Source organism: Ruditapes philippinarum, unplaced genomic scaffold, assembly GCF_026571515.1.
Source record: "Ruditapes philippinarum isolate M1 unplaced genomic scaffold, ASM2657151v2 ctg3320_1_1_1_1, whole genome shotgun sequence".
NCBI lineage: Eukaryota > Metazoa > Mollusca > Bivalvia > Venerida > Veneridae > Ruditapes > Ruditapes philippinarum.
The window spans coordinates 64364-81450 of record NW_026864147.1 but is presented as its reverse complement, the minus strand read 5'-3'; the positions used below and the strand labels follow the sequence as shown (position 1 = coordinate 81450).

The 17087-nt window shown below is 31.7% G+C and overlaps 1 protein-coding gene and 1 long non-coding RNA gene across 2 annotated transcripts; both read left to right on the top strand.

Annotated features, from left to right (window-relative positions):
* Positions 1-7359: 7359 nt before the first annotated feature.
* Positions 7360-9227, top strand: LOC132724574 (uncharacterized). Its single transcript, XR_009624931.1, has 3 exons — positions 7360-7463; positions 8442-8504; positions 8763-9227. It is a non-coding gene; the product is annotated as an uncharacterized LOC132724574 (long non-coding RNA).
* A 3-nt stretch (positions 9228-9230) lies between these two features.
* Positions 9231-15919, top strand: LOC132724573 (uncharacterized). Its single transcript, XM_060709452.1, has 6 exons — positions 9231-9401; positions 10370-10633; positions 11261-11530; positions 11742-12295; positions 12496-12669; positions 15254-15919. Exons 1-6 carry the CDS (start codon positions 9242-9244, stop codon positions 15488-15490), a joined length of 1659 nt encoding a protein of 552 aa, XP_060565435.1. The 5' UTR covers positions 9231-9241; the 3' UTR covers positions 15491-15919.
* Positions 15920-17087: the final 1168 nt, after the last annotated feature.

Here is a 17087-nt window from a genome sequence, read left to right as displayed (position 1 = left end):
AACATAATAGCATTGTGGTTACAAATCACTCGAGCAAAATCATTTTTTTTACACAAATTGCTTTTGATATGCCTATGAAAATGTTACCATACCCCACCCACTTTAAACACATATTTAACCATTTCCATTTTTAAAAAGCCTTATTCAAAATAACCCTTAAATGTAACACAATGAAGGGTTGTTTTCAATGTTTTCCTAGATTTAAAAAAAGTATATTGGTTGATTTTGCAAAGCATAACATACTTTTACCTTGTAGTTTTCATTTTATTAGACTTAGAATATATCTGGTACCATTTTGCTATTAAATTTGGTATTATTTTTACCGAATGAATACCTACAATAATGATATGAAAAAAAAACCAAACACTTTTTTCTTTCCAAAAGGGATGTGAGAGATACCTTGATAATGTTAAAAAAGTCACCCCTCCTGGGGTTTGAACCCATGCCTCTCAGTGTTAATGCAATTTACAGTAATTAAAGCCTATTTGAATACTCATCAACGCGGAAGTAATGCATTAAGGGTATTGGGGTATACCACCTTAATATCATGTGATGTTTCGTCAATTAAACATAATATATTTTGTACCGGAGCCGCAACTGATAAAATTATTTAAAATTTGTTTCACTTCTTATATGGAAGTCAACGATTTGCTACTAAATTATATTTAATGTATTAGCACCCTAATGCATTACCTCCGCTTTGAAGAGTATTCAAATAGGCTAGAAGTATAGGATATCGACCGAGTACGAGGTCTTTCTGTTTAGGAAAGACCTGGTCACGAATTTCATGTGACACCGAGAGCGCGTAGCGCTCGAGGTGTTTCATGAAATTCGTGACCAGGTCTATCCTAAACAGAAAGATCGATGTATAAGGCCGATATCCAACTTACACACCGTCAAACTATTGGCTTGAGTAATGGCTGATCCGAAACATTTGATGTAATGCACAAAGATTATTTGTTAACACCACGCATAAACAGGTTAGCTTTTATCAACGTTCTGCTTAATTATAGTATATAGTTTTCATTTAACTTTGCCTTTCCCTTTAAAATGATAATCGAAAGGCTAAATGTGCAATTTGTCAAAAATAAAGCGAATGGATCTGTAATTGAAGGTATGTAAACAAATGCAAAATTATGTTGATAGTATTTCGTATCAAACATTTCAAATTTGCCCCCACCCCCACCCTATAAATTTTATGTATATTATTTCATTTATTTATGGATGCTATTTTGTGTGTACAAATTTGCGCCTTAGTATTTGTTTAATAAAGCACAATGGAATCTCGACAATAGGCGATGAATTTTTGTAACAATCAATTCAACAGTTAAATATTTTAACATCTTAAAAACAGGAGAAAGGGGGTTGGGGCAAATGTTCGCCCCTAACAAAGATATGACGGGGCAAATGTCCCTCACTGCAAAAAGGGGGCAAACTTCCGAGACGCAACTGTCTGAGGGGCAAATGTCCGGATACCCAGCATACCACGAAAAACTTACATTATGTACATTGAATATTGTTGACAAGTGTAGGATACATAATCCGAAATAGTGTTTTATAAAGCAGATGTTATAAAGTGTTATGGAATAAAATATGACGTTTATCATATAAATTTTATGCTAAATCAATTTAAACTTTATAAACATTTCTTATTTAGTTTTTTTTAATAATATCCGAATTATACATTTCTATCGTTTCTGTCGATATTTGAAATACTAATGGGAGGTGTTCCCATTGTAGACCAATCCACTTAAAGTACTTGTATATGCATGCCACTATAAACAAGTTTTGGATTATATCTTTAACGTTGTTATATAGCATTCTTTGGAACTAAGCCCTAGATTCGAAGGTTTTCAGGGGCAATCAGTTTTGATTTTTCACCGATTGAATAGAAAGACAGGATGAAGAGAGGGGGAGATTAACGGGGATTTAACAATCCGATTTATCCCGCGGGTGGGAATGTTACCAGGGACTTCGCTATTAACTGTGGGTAGCTGCAGTTTCGAAGGCAAAGCGTATATCAAATGCACGTTATTTCAATCAAACGGACATATTTTTGTTATATTTTTCGATATGAATGTTTGGTACAATTTGTATATACATGTACTATGAATTTTCTAGAACGTTTAAGATGTTATGGATTAGGTGATTTAAAAGCGTAAATAGTATGCTGTGATAACTGTTATAGTTTCATAGAAATGAACGTGAAGCGCCCATATTTGTTATGTTCTGAACTTAATGACAGAAGAACCGCTAAGATTACTTTTACTTTGAAAAAATAATGACGCGATTTAATAAATGTGAAATGCGTCCTAACTTTGAAATGCTATCAATTTATGTTATTCTTAGATTTAATATAGGAATGTTGGAATACTTGCATTCAAGAAACATTATCTTGTTTAAAAAATGAATCCAGATTTTGTAAGATAGGAATATAATTAAGACAATCATATACATTGATTTTCAGTTTTCAATTTTTGATTGTATTTCATGTTTTCTTTGTCTGCGCATAGGCAGGTCTATTTTCTCACGTGTTTTTCATGACTGGGTCTGTCTGACTAGAACAGACCTGTGCACGTGCAAGAGATAGACCTCCTAACGGACTTTCTTTTGTTTAAACAGGTCTACCCGAAAAATATAGACCTTTCACAAACAATAGAGGAGGTGTGTAATTACTGTTAACTACATTGAAAATGAGAGCCATGGGTTCAATCTTCAGAAGGGTCAACTTTTTTTTTCTTTCTTTTTTTCTTTTAACATTATTTATGTATCTCTCATGTCCCATATGGAAAGAAAAAAGTGTTTAATTTTGAATTTTGAATTTATATAGGTATTTATTGGCTAAATTATGCTTAATCTAGTAATAAATATGGTACCTGATATTTTCAAAGTGTAATATAATCAAAACTAGACGGTAAAAGTATTTCATATTTTGCAAGATCAACCAATATACTTTTTTCAAAATTTAGGGAAACTTTGATTGTTTGGCACTCATTTGGGTAAATTTTAAGATTTATTTGAATTAGGCTCTCTAAGTAGATAAATGGTCAGACATGCAGTAAAAATTGGTGAGGTAGGGTAACATTTTTATACAGATTTCATAAATTTTAAGTAGAAACCATAATTTTGCTTATGTGGATTGTTAGCTGAATGGTACTATTTGTTTCTTACCAAAAATTCATGGGAAAACATTTTTCATTAGAATGTTATTGCAGATTATTTAAAGGTTCCTCATTTCTAATAAAGGGCCCTCATAACATCCTAGCTTGAGTTCAGAAAAGTGGCCATAACTTGATTTCCGTATGGTAAACTTTGTTTAAATTTTGCATACAGGTGTACTTTAAGGTATACATCTGACCTATGATGTCAATTCTTTAGTTCCTGATAGTGCCCATTAGGGTCCTAATACCTTAATATCCTTTGCTGTTTCATTCCTTCCCGAACTTGACATATCGTTGTTTATTGGCGATTTGAAACCTTTCGGCAAAGGAATAACTCGACTATTTCTTTACCTATGACAAAATAAGTAACTTACGCTGCATATATATTTCATTAAATTATATGTTTCAACTAAATTTGTGAAAGGACTAGAGTTTTTGATTAGGCCGTCTCTTACAATAAAAAATAATGGCATTAAATCAAGACGTGAATAACACGGTTCAGATTTAACATGGAATAATAATTTTCAGATAAAAAAACGCGATAAAACAGGGCGATATATATTTTTTCCGTCCATAAAATGTTATAATGATCACATTTTAAAGTAGTTGTCAAACTTGTTTGCATGCATATTTTACTTTAGTCCTATCAAATTATTTTGGGACATCAAAAGTGTATTGATTTTTGTTGAAATTTAAAGATTGAAATATCGGTAAGATTTATTTTTAACAAACTAATTTCTGGTCGAACTTAATCTGATACGGAAATTGAATCATTTCTCAGATAAAAATTTATTTCTTCGTTCCATTTTGATTAATTTATGTTGAAATGCTAAATGCAGCCAATAGATTCAGTTTATTGATTACAGTTAGAAGTGATATTTTCCTAACTCTCCTAACGATATAACTATTTCAGGGTATCGATCTACGTGATATAAATTTATATATATTTATTTTCCATATAGACGCAATACAGATAAAATACTTCGGCGTAACCACTCCATAAATCACAAGTTTATCTACTAATTTAGATTAGTTTTTACCCCTTTTTAAACAGTTTGTATTGTGTAGGGATAAAGTAATGATAAGCTGTATTAAATCTTTAAAAAAATCTTTAATAGAGACTGATAACATGCGCTTGCTTGGACACATATTTGTCAGTTCTCTTTTTTGAATATTTTAAATGTTTGTTTTTTCTCTTTAGAATAGAGTAAATAAAAGTTAACTTCCGGCACAAGTAAACAGTTTCATCTTTTCCTGTCATGTTATAAGTGTGAATACAGTTTTGTCTCCACTTCCGGAATATTATCTTTAATTTTTAATTATTGATTGATATAATTAAATAATATAAGAAACTGCGGTAAGTACATATAGTTGGAAATTATGAAAGTTGTGAAATGTAAAGCAGAAGGAGTAGCTTACGTGTAGCTAAAAAATGTATATTTAACATAAGAATATGATGTATTCTATGAACATAAAAATATATTGGTTTTTGTATACTATCTATTTAGAGTATACCGGTACGAAACCTTGGAATACAGATACACAAATTTACTATAGATGATCCAAAAATGCTTGAAATAACGTCTTATTTTCAACGATATCTATGAACAAAAATCATTTTACAAATACTATATTTGGAGCGTCGTTCGATATGTAATGTGTATTGAACTACATCCCGATAACGCTTTGCATCCTGAAAAATATTTATTCAATACCTTTCAAATGTATACACACGAGCCTTCAGAGAATATTGAAGAAATAAATGCTGAATACTAATGTGAAATTCTGACTGACACGGGGTCCGTAAAATATACTGTAAAATCCGGCAGACGCATGACTGTAACATTATAGACAAAAGCCAGTGAAGTCATTTAAAGTGATGGCAGTTACACGTCAAGCTGTTGGAGTATTGTTATCGCTACGATTAAATAATTTGAATTTTAAATATGTTAACATATATAACACATATATAACATAGTCGAATAAGACATCATGAAACATAACCAGACTTAAAAACGAAGAACGTGGATTTTCAATCATTACTCACCTCTTGCAAACCAGACTTAAATATATTTATTGATTTGTCAATTTTCTACAAGTATATGAAAATCATTTTATGTTTTTTTCTTGAAAGTTTATAATACTTTTATGCAATAACTTAAAGATGGAATAAATCACAATGTTCCGTGTTATAATTTAATGTTATATGTACTTTCTTAGTGGAATACCTCCAATAATATATGATATATGCACAGGTTATTCTGACGTTAACAAATAGATATTAAACAGTTGGAAAGCCACAATGATATCTCTTGGAAATCTAAAATGTATTTGTCCAATTTTCTTTCATTACAAAATTTCTAAAAACAGTTTCGTTTTACACTAACCAATAGAATCTTAACATCTTTGTTTCTTAAATAACAAAATGATTATTCAGGTTTCATTTCATTACTGACATAAGAAAGTTACGCTGTTTTATATTGATACGTAGATAAAACAATCTTAACATAGCAACATGGAATATTTTAAAACCTTCATCACCTGGACATTTTATAAGTCATAAGGTTTAACAATTAACAGACAGCTTTATTGACATTATCACCTCAATATGATAAAACCTTTAGCACAATTGATTGGACAAAAAGAAAAAGCAACATTTAATTATCCGGTTACATAATTATTAATTTGACATATGTTATTTAAACATTAAATAATTGTTCCGTTAACATATTTTAAATTTCCCATTTTGTTGAACATAAAGTCTTTTAGATAATATCAACAATTTTAAAAGTAAATAGCGTCCATGTTTATTTATTATTCCTTCGTAAAAGAATTTCTCTGTGTGTCGGCTGAACAACAATACACTATGTTCCTTTAATGCCGACAAATTTAAATGACAAATTGCAATCCTGATTGATTCTGGTCAAGCTCTGAGTATTGTTGTTGATTTTCTTGTTTGTTTGTTGTTTATTTTTTACTTCACGAATGGCTGGCGCCGCGTGACAAGAAGACAAAAGCCGCACGTACTGTTACAATCACCGTTTAGAAAAATATTCAATAAGTTAGCGATATGAATAAAATTCTGGACACTTTTTACAGCTGCCACACAGCACTTGACACCCGATGTTGTGAAGTGTAAAAATCTGTACGAAGTGTGGTCCCTCGGAAGCATTATTTATCACAACATTTTCATGAAAGTTGCCAACTCAGATTAAGTTAGGACATAAACGATACTGTAAAAGAGCAACATCCGAACGTCCCTGGGACCGGGTGGAGCGGTTCTCAATTTTCAACACCTAAAAGTGTTGGAATCAACGATCACGAAAGACTAGATGTTAAGAGACTGAATGAAGTAAGGGTAACATTTTTACAGTTTCTATACAGCATTTGGCTTCATCGGTACTAAATTTTCTAGTCTACTAAGTGTTGTAATTAATGATCCTGAAAGATAAAAAAACTATCATCATTGGATGAAGTACGGGCAACTTTAAAAAGCTGTCACACAGTGTTTGATACCATTTGTTGTGAAATGTAAAAATGTAGACAAAATGTGATCCATCAAAACAAAAAACAAACAAAAAACAAGAAAATTGCAGACTAGGTTTGAGTCTTTACATGGCGTACTGAACACAAAACACCAAATTTATAGCTGTTAAGCCTGCTAGAGGGTAAAATTAGTTAAACATCTCAACGCAGAAATGTCACCTTGGAAAAAATGTTCAAAGAGTTTCAATAAATATTTGCAATAAATACAGTTTTAGATAACGTTTCCTTTCAATCAAGTATAACTTACGCGACAGCCACATTTACGTGTACATTAATAATCTATTTTCGTACCAGAATCGCAACTGATACGATTTTGTTTATATTATAAACAATTAGTACCATCTTTTATTTCCATTATTGACGTACCGTTACGTGCCTACAGTATCAGTTTGCCCAGTTACATTTCTAATGTCTTTTAGCAAGCATGTAAACTTCTGACAAAACCTCTTTTGGTAAATTGAAGTTATTTTGTTCAAGAACAATAAAAAATGATAACGAAATCTACCTATCTATGCAACTAGATTTGCATTCTGTTTAAGTATGCCACTTGTTCGTAAAAAATGATAAACAGATTTAAACAAGACTGTAGAGACTGCGAGATAAGGTTATCACAATGTCAATAAAGACCCCGATGAGTTTAACATTAATAAAGAAGTTGTCAAACAGCATTCAGTGTTTACTCCATTTAAAAGCAAATCTGCAAAAATCGGAAATATTTTGGGATTTTAATTTGAGATCAAAGTTCGAATGATAAAGGTAATATTTCGTCAATTTATATAATTAAAATTATAAACAGACTGATTTTCCTTTAGGCATGCTGTTTCAGAAATATACTTTGTTTTCAATTTAAAGAAGTTCTGTTTAAGAACTTTATTTCAACTAAAATGCAATGCAGGACAGAAAAATAACATTAAAAGAAGTATATTTTAATCATCCTTTGTAACCAAGGGGCACCTGTTACGTCAACTTCATTTGCAGTCCTTGGATATTTTTTTGTCACAAATAATTGATACGATGAAATCATAGTACTGTTCTTCCTAAAATTGAAAATAACAGTCTTCATTAAAGGAAATCAAGCCGTTTTAACGGTATCGACGTAGAGACAGTTAAATAATTTTTACAGGACATACTTGGTTTTTTTTAATGGAGAGAACAAACGCGTATGTTACTAGGGACTTTGTATGTAGCTTAACCGTGTTCAACAAACTGTAAAAGTATCGTCACTGACATTTTCAAAATACTTGGAATTTTTTTTTTTTTTTCTTTACTCTTGACTTTATTGAGTAGGACATTATGTCATTGCTGTTCAAGAATTGCGAAACTTTTTCAGCCAATTGTATTCACGGCTGATGAATGTAAAGTTAATGGAATTTGCGCCCTTGGGTTCTGGTGATACCTTTTTTAGTAAATTAGCCAAAAGCAAGCATTAAAGGAAAGTTGTTAAAGCTTCTTGAAAAATATAAATCGCTAACTTATTGAAGTTTATGCAGCCATGATTATTGTATTTGCCACATGAGTAAAGGTACTCCTTTCAACATTCATCTGAAACGTGCATACATTCTTGATAAGAACGACGTTATTTCGGATCAAACTCGGATGTTATCAAGATTTTTTCTTTTGTGTAGTATTTTTGCATGTGATACATGCATTAAATGTAAAAAGGTATGTACTAAATTTATTTTTATTGTTGTTATTATTATTTAAATAAAATATCCATGATTTATCTATCTTCAGAGACAATCACATATCATCCTGATCAGACAAATGGGAATTTAAACAAATGAGATGGAACCATCGGTAATATTTATCATAATTTTTGTATTTACATTTCTTTATAGATTACGCATACTATATAGTTACAAAATAATTGTTAATGCTTATTTTTACTTTATTGATATGCTTGTTTTGCTGATTTTTGAGTTATCCAAACGGAATGTCATGGTATTTTCAAGTAAAAAAAGCGGACAAAGTTGCATAAAATGAAATATCAAATCGAATTTTGAAATTCATTCATAGAAAAGCATTCCTCTAAAACTATTCTAATCATTGTTACAGAAGAGCTGTGATGTCACTAGAGGGCACGAACACTACCTTTGTCATTTATTATTACTGGAACAAGCTTCGCCAATCGCATTGAAGGCCATAATTAAAAGGGAAGAGAAAAAATGTGGAAAAAATATTGGTATTTTGCTAAATGAGAATAGAGATGCGTTTAAAACCCAGTACGAAACAGAGTTTCTTCAATTAATTCAAGAAGATAATGTCAATGACAACATTGATACATGGGACACACTTCAATTATGTGCTGTGACATTAGTTTTGTTTAAATCTGATCTAACTGAACCAGAAATTAAAGCCGTTCAATGTATATATGATCAGAGGAAAGATATTGAACAATACACCGAATGTGCCTCCCTAACATTCAATACCTACAACGAGAAACAACATTTATTGTACGATCAATTACTCAAGTTGATAACGCTCATAGACGACCAAGCTAATCTTGATTGTAAACGTTTGATGTTTAACGTTTGATGTTTTCATTTGAATCCAAATCAATGAAATTAAGCGAAACACAGATAGACATACTTACACAGACAAATGATATCAAAATTCATCTTATAATTGCAATTAATGTCGTAACAGAGAATGACATCATTTGCGAAGAGAACCACCAAAAGCTCCAGACCAATGGTAAGTATTTGTGTTACAGTATGGATTTTAATTTATTCATATGGTTATCTTGTATCCCAATACATTACTTTATGAACATGTTTGTATTCAAGTTTTCAAATAGCATAAATCCTTAGCTATAGCGATATAATTGATTTAGATAGCCAGGATCGAATATTAAATTAATTGAGCATTCACGTGTGTATAGTCTAAATTTGTATTCAGCATGAGTCAAATAACTTAACTGTCCTTGCCTTACAAGTTGTAAGAGGACTTAAAACGTTAATATTTCTTTATTTTAAAATTGGAATGATGATATCAAACAGTCGTGAACATAAAATAAGCCGTGTTTCATTTGTAAACCAAATCACACACACATTTATCCGTTATGATCTACAATGATCTATGAAATCTGATCCTATGCTAACCAGAAAATTCTTCTCATGGATTTCGACAATGTGCCTATACGGAATTACGATGGTATCCTTCATCTTCATGTTTCACTGATTAAATTTGTTAAATAATCCTTTTTGCATGCTTAAATCGTATGTTTGTTTTGACACATATTAAATCACATGCAATAACTTCCGAAGAAAACGAATTCGTATTTCTAACTATTCAATAATTCAACGAAAAGACAATTAAGACGCGAACTAATTTAATTTCAAGGTGCAACAATTAGAATTTCTGTCTTGCAATAGTCTATTTAGTAATGGCCCTTCGTGGTTAACATTGAAAAATAAGGGAACGAATGCCGGCCATTTTTGTTTTAGAAAATAAAACACGTTACCAAATTTTATACTGTTTAAAGTACTTTTACTTATGTAACGGTACAAGTTTCTTTACCTTGTGCTACACTTGAATTAATAGTATAAATAACTCCTATAGGCCTATGGTAAATTAACATTAACAAAAAGTGAGGGTTGAAATATACAAAATCTTTATATAGCTGAATTATAATCTTATAAACAAAATAAAATTTACTTCAGGCCAATTGTTCACTGAAGAACTTCAAAACAAACATGTACACATCAATGATTCAGTTATTTTGACATGTAAACTCAACCTTCCAACAGAAGAAAATGTTGAGTGGAGGAAAGATTACAAGCCGGTTGAAATTTCAAACAATTTAATGGTCATGAGCAAGAATGGAAATCATTGGTTAGCGATTTCCCGTGCATCATTAGAAGATACGGGTCAATATACGTGTGAATATGGCCATATTTCAACATCAGCTGATCTTAGTGTTATAGGTATGCTTTTATCGAATAATAGCATTAAAGACTTGTATTCTTGTTCAATGCTTAGAAGCAGATAAAGAGATACTCATACCTTACCATGGCATTTACTATTTATAACCTTCAAAGCTGTCTATCTAGTAAGTAAAACTAGTATATGGAAATTTTAATTTTAGATAAAGCTTAAACTTAAGTTTGATTGACAACTAACGACATTATAATTTGCTACTAAAAAGTAATTTATCTGAACAGCAATAATCAAAATGTCAATTGACTAAGTGAAATGTAAATATATAATATCATACATGGGCGCTTATTAAGAACAGTCTATTCCATAACCGAATAACAATTGTTACTTTGGTTACAAGGATTAGGAAGCGTAAATATTTGTACATTCACGAAAAAGATCCTGCTAGGAAAACTTTGTTATGACAACATTATTTTGGATTTCTTTGAGTACATCACTGCGAACGACAAAACTTTTGCTTCAAAGTTAGCAGAAACCATTTTAACGTATGATTTATTTTCAATACAAATATGTGTGTATTTTTTGCATATGCAATCGCAATATTAGATTTAATATCGAATTACAAAATTAAGTATGATTTGTTAATTTATCATTATCCCTATCTTTTGTAACAGATGAAGCATTAATTGTGGTCGTTCATTTCCCAATCAAGATTGAGGTTATTGAAAATGGAAACATTGATATAGAGTGTAAGGTGAATCTACCCACGAGTAAACCTGTTTGGCAACACGAAGGGAATCTTCTTCAATCATCTGGTAGAAAGGTTATACAAGCAAAGGGTACTACACACAAATTGATGATCACGAATATAACATTAGACGACGAGGGTGAATATACAGTTAACTTTGGGAATGTCTCATCTAAAACAACAGTTCAAATACAAGGTAAACATATATGAATGTTATCTTCGTTTTTGTAATATTGACACTTTTTATATACATGTAGTTGGTTTTAATATATCATAAAAGTCGTTAATTTATTCAATTGATTTGGGTTATAGCCGGTTAATCTAAAAAGCAAACAATGCATTTAATTTCATACCGATTTGCCAAATACCAGAAAATCATTGGTGCAATTTTCTTCAATTTATTTTAGTGGAAACAGACCTTATCCACAGAAAACAGATAACACAAGAATTGTACAGAAATTGGATGAGAGGAGCTCTAGCGTTAAGATATTTAAAAATAGGTTTAGAAGGTTTTTCCGACAAGGCTGTTCAGAAACAACATAATGATCTAATGAAAACACTTGGAAACTCCTGCAGCACTTGTACAGAGGAAAGTCTTCTCCCACATACACAAGATCAGTGCCCATATCGAATAAAACATAAATGTTTATGTAACAAAGGTCAGAAACAGAAGTTAAGACAAGTGTGTCCAAACGGGGGATTTTGTGGCAACGTTTATAATCAAATAGTTTATAAACATCGCTTTCAAGATCCATTATTCACAAATACAGACATCCAAAAATGGAGCAGTGATCCTTGGAGTGTTGCTACATGCTTTATATATACTACTGGCTACAAAGGCAAACAATCAGCTAAAGAGGTCGACTGCTCCGGTTTACTTAGTATGTGTATGAACAACATTGATATAGAAATAATGCTTGGAGAAGTTTACATCGATGGGTGTACAGATGCTTTTGCAAAGGTACACATCTTCACCTCAGTAATCACTTATTGTTGTATGTTATTTCAATTGAACATTTTATATACATGTATATTTTAGCCTTTATTATGCAAGTCTAGAACAGTCTTTTCGAATTGGTTTTACAATTGATTAATTTATAAGTGTAGTATTTTAGCAACAAATTAAAATGAGACTTAAGATACTTAAGTGTTACTTTTCAGGCATGGGAAGCAAGGAATGATATTCTTCACAGTCCAAACTATCAACTATCTGAAAATCAACTAAACACGTTTATCAGAATGTTCAAAGAAGTACTAGAAATCAAAGACAAACATGGTAATACACCTTTGAAAGGGGAGCCAGGAGTAGAAGAAGCATTACGTTTACTAGATATGGTAATACTCCTACTGGAATATTTAGTATAACGTTTAAGGAAGTACTAGAAATCAAAGACAAACATGGCAATACACCCCTGAAAGGGAAACCTGGCGTTGCACACGCATAACATTTGCTAGATATAGTTATAAACCTATAACAGTTATGTAGTAATTATAAAAACAAGATATTATTAAGCCGATTTGGGATAATTTTTATTGGTTCTTTATTAGCATTTTTGTGGATAAAATCGTATTTCTCTATAAATAATGATAAATTAATCAAATTTGTAATATTTGTTGCACATTATACTTTAGCAAATTCTTACTACTTATTATTTTGTAACAGAGGTATGATATAAATATTACGTTCAGGTCCTTTTGCATAAGTGTTAAAACATTTTATTGCCTATGTTTGTAAGTGCATTATTGTCTTAAATAATAAGTACAATATCTTTGTCTGCTGTAACATTATAATGAATCACTCTGTATCCTTTTGCGAACGTGAGCTCGTTACATTTTTAGCTTTTCACACATATACACAGACAATTATTTGAGTATTAACAAGATTGCAACAATACAGAATGAAAAATGATCAACAAAGCTTATTACATGTAAATAGTTCGGCAGTTTATTGTAAAACAAGATTGCATGTGTGCCTTTTGAAGAAAAAGGGGGATATAGAAATAGGCTCCGTTCGTCCGTCCGTCTCATTTCCGTGTCTGGTCCATAACTATGTCATTTATCACAGGAATTTGAAATTACTTGGCCCAAATATTTGTTATAATAAGACAATTTGTCATGCACAACAACCGGACCCCTTCCTCCAAGGTCAAGGTCACACTTGTAAATTAAAGGCCAACATTGTCTTTTCGAGGGCATATGTCGTGTCCTGTCCATTTCTTTCTTATAAATGAAGGGATTTTGAAAGTTCTTGGCTCAAATGTTAACAATAATGAGACAATGTGTCATGCGCTAAAACCAGTTGCCTACGTATAACCCCAAGGTCAATGTCAGCTAGAGGTCAAATATTGACATTACTATATATCTGTTACAGGGTATATTTTGTGTTCGGTCCAGAACTTCTTTACATATCAAAGGAATTTGAAATTATTTTGGCACAAATGTTCACAATAATAAAAAAATGTGTAAAGCGCTAAAAGCAGTCGCCTACCTCCAAGGTCAAGGAAACAGTTGGAGGTCAAAGATTTCCATTGTCTGTTATAGTGTATTTTTTGTTTCCAGTGCATAATTTCTCATCCATTTTAAAAATACTTGGCATACATGTTTACAATGATAAGACGATGTGACATGCACAGCAATCGGACCCTTTTCTCCAAGGTCAAGGCCATACTTAGAAGTCAAGCTTAACATGGTCTCTTAAATGGTGTAATTTGTACGCAGTCCATATTTTTATTGTTTAACGGATTTTAAAATAAATTTGGCAAAAATGTTCACAATAATGGGGTCATGTATCATATGCAACAGCCAGACTCCTACCTTTAATGTAAAGGTCACACTTGAGTGCCAAAGCTTAACATGGTCTACAGGGTGTGTATTGTGTGCGGTATATGACTTTTCATCAACTAAGGAAATTTAGAATAACTTGGTACAAATTTTAGCAATAATAAGCCGACATATCATGCGCAACACCTAGACGCCTACCTCAAAGGTCAGTGTCACACTTGGAGGTCAAAGCATAAAATAGTCTGCACATGGTATGATGCCAAGACAGGGCCATGCAAGTAAAATGCCATTGGTGAATTGCCCACATACCTTGATTGATGACTGAACATGAATTTGTATTTGTCACATTTTGTGGCTTTGAAATATTGATAACAAGTATACAAATGTATTTCTGTTGTCGCATACACACGAACTATTTCATTATATTTCTTTAATGAATTTATTGTTACTGACATAAGCAGATCTATCATTGATCAACATTTTCCACCGAAAGTCCTGATCTATACCTCAATCTTTTGAAATAGCACCTTTTGTGTTTTATGAAAAATTCCCTTTGGCGGGGGCCGTTGGTAACTTTGTTACAAATTCTTGTTCAAACAAACTTGATAAAGGTCTAACAGACTATGTTTCATGTCAAATATCTAAGCTCTAGCTTTCTCCTTTTCAAAAACATTTGTTTTAGTTTCTGTTTTTTTACTATATGTACAAAATGAAAATCAATGACCCCGGGGCGCGGCAAATTTTGGCCCCAGGGCTATAATTTGGCAGCCCGTTCTCCAAGGAACAATCCTGCCAAGTTTGGTTGAAATTGGACTAGTGGTTTTATTAGTTTACTATATAACAACAACGCACACACGCACTCGCGCGCGCACGCACGCACTCACGCACACACGCACACACACACACACACGTTAATCGCTATATTCCAAAGCCTTGCAGATACTGCAGCGGCAATAAAGTTTAACCTGATAAATCTTAAGTTCATTTAGACCTATCCATGTATTACTTTCCTTGCTTTCAAGTGGTCATTTGTTTCTTATAAAAATGTGCCAAATATGCATTCACTCATTCTTGTGTTCACATGAAAGTTTTTCAAAACAGTTTACGGACCGGAGTCCTATCATAATTTCTTTTACAGGTGCAACAAAATAAGATTGAGTTTAACCTTGAACAGGAGATGAGAGAGCTGAGAGAGCATGGGATGTCTAGATTAGAAAAGGAATTCCAAACAGCAAAACAACAGGCAAATTTTATAGCTAATGCATTTGATGAGTATTGTTATAACATAGTTTTAGGACCTAGTAAGGCAATAGTAAAGTTAGGAAATATTAGTTCAAGTCTCATAAAAAGGTCTTTAAAAATACTGCGATTCTAAAGTTGCTATTCTATTTATTGTATACGAATCATTAATGAGTAAGAGATGGTGAAACAGATGTCTATTATTTGTCACTGTTACATGTTTCCCTGTTAATCATCATGCACGCTTGAATATATAGTCTCGTTTAGATTTCTTTAACATTACATTCGTTAGTTATGGAAAAGAATACAATTTTGAATGAAATAAAAGTGTCATTGCGTAAATATACTTTGTGGTCAGGTCTTACCTACTGTCTTCTATCCTAGGTAATTAAATGTAGTATTTAGACGGTGGTATCAGAACTATTCCAGTGTTCCGTTAGTATAATATTGGGTTTTAGAAAATAAGGAATTAAATGAATATTACCAAAATAGATATAATTAAAATTTAGTACCTTCTTCGTCATGTTTATGCATGATAATCGGATGGGTCGAATAATTTATATGATGCAACACTTAAAACTTTTTTCTTCAGCTCGAATTGAAACTTCAACTGATAGAGCAACAGATGAAAGGTTTGTCCTAGAATTTTAATTTGAACAAATAAGAGCTAATTCTTATACGAAAATTCTACTTGGTCAGTTGGCCATGATCTGAAATCAAAAATAAGTATTATCGAGATACATGTCACAGTGCAGTTAAAGATCCTGTATCCGTTTGAAAAGATTCCCTTAAATTGCAGTCATTGGGCCAATCACATCTTTAAGACCACATTGTTGGTCCTTTGTTGGGCCAGTTTCACTTTTTTCTTCATCATCGTTGGCCCTTCGATGGCCCAACTACACAATTTTAATCATTCATTGGACCAACCACATAAATTTAAGTCATTGCGGCCAACATCATAATTGTTATCATCATCATTGGCCTTTTGTTGGATCAGCCATACAAATTTGATCAGCTATGCTTGACCAAAATATGGGCCAAAAACATAAGTCTCATCAAAATCATTTGGCCAAGGTGTAATATCACTATTAGCTTTAGGCCTGACAAACTGAAAAATAATGTCTTTCTGAATAATGCCTTTTTACTGTTTGACACTGTGTTTGTCCTAAAATAAACCAATTACCTATTTAACATTGTTTAACTTTCATTTAATGCAGAATATTTTAAAGCAAAAAACATGGAATATCTTACTACAATTTAATATTAAAACAGATAGGAGTAAACAGTGAAATAAATTGGGATAAAAACACTATCATTTATGTCAAAATTTAGCAAGAAAGTAGTTTGTTTTATATTTAAAGCAGCTTCTGTTATCTATAATTTATAAAGACCATTAGTTACTTTTGTGAAAAATGAAATAATAAAATAACAAGAAATATCTTTAAATAGATACTCGGCCGAAGTCAAATTTGTTAACTTCCATAGGATAAGCTACTACTAACCACGCTAACCGCAAACATACATTTTATTCGTCCTCAATAGTTTTATTTCAGTTCATTTTTACCTTTTACATTATTTGATTTTAATGAAAATGGAATTTGATTTGAATAGGAATTTATAATAAAACAAAGATTTTAGTAGATACTGTACACTAATTCCACAGATCATTTTGTAACTGTAAATAAGTCGAAAGTTTGTTTCAATCGTCTTATGCACGGTTCGAGGAAAGAGAA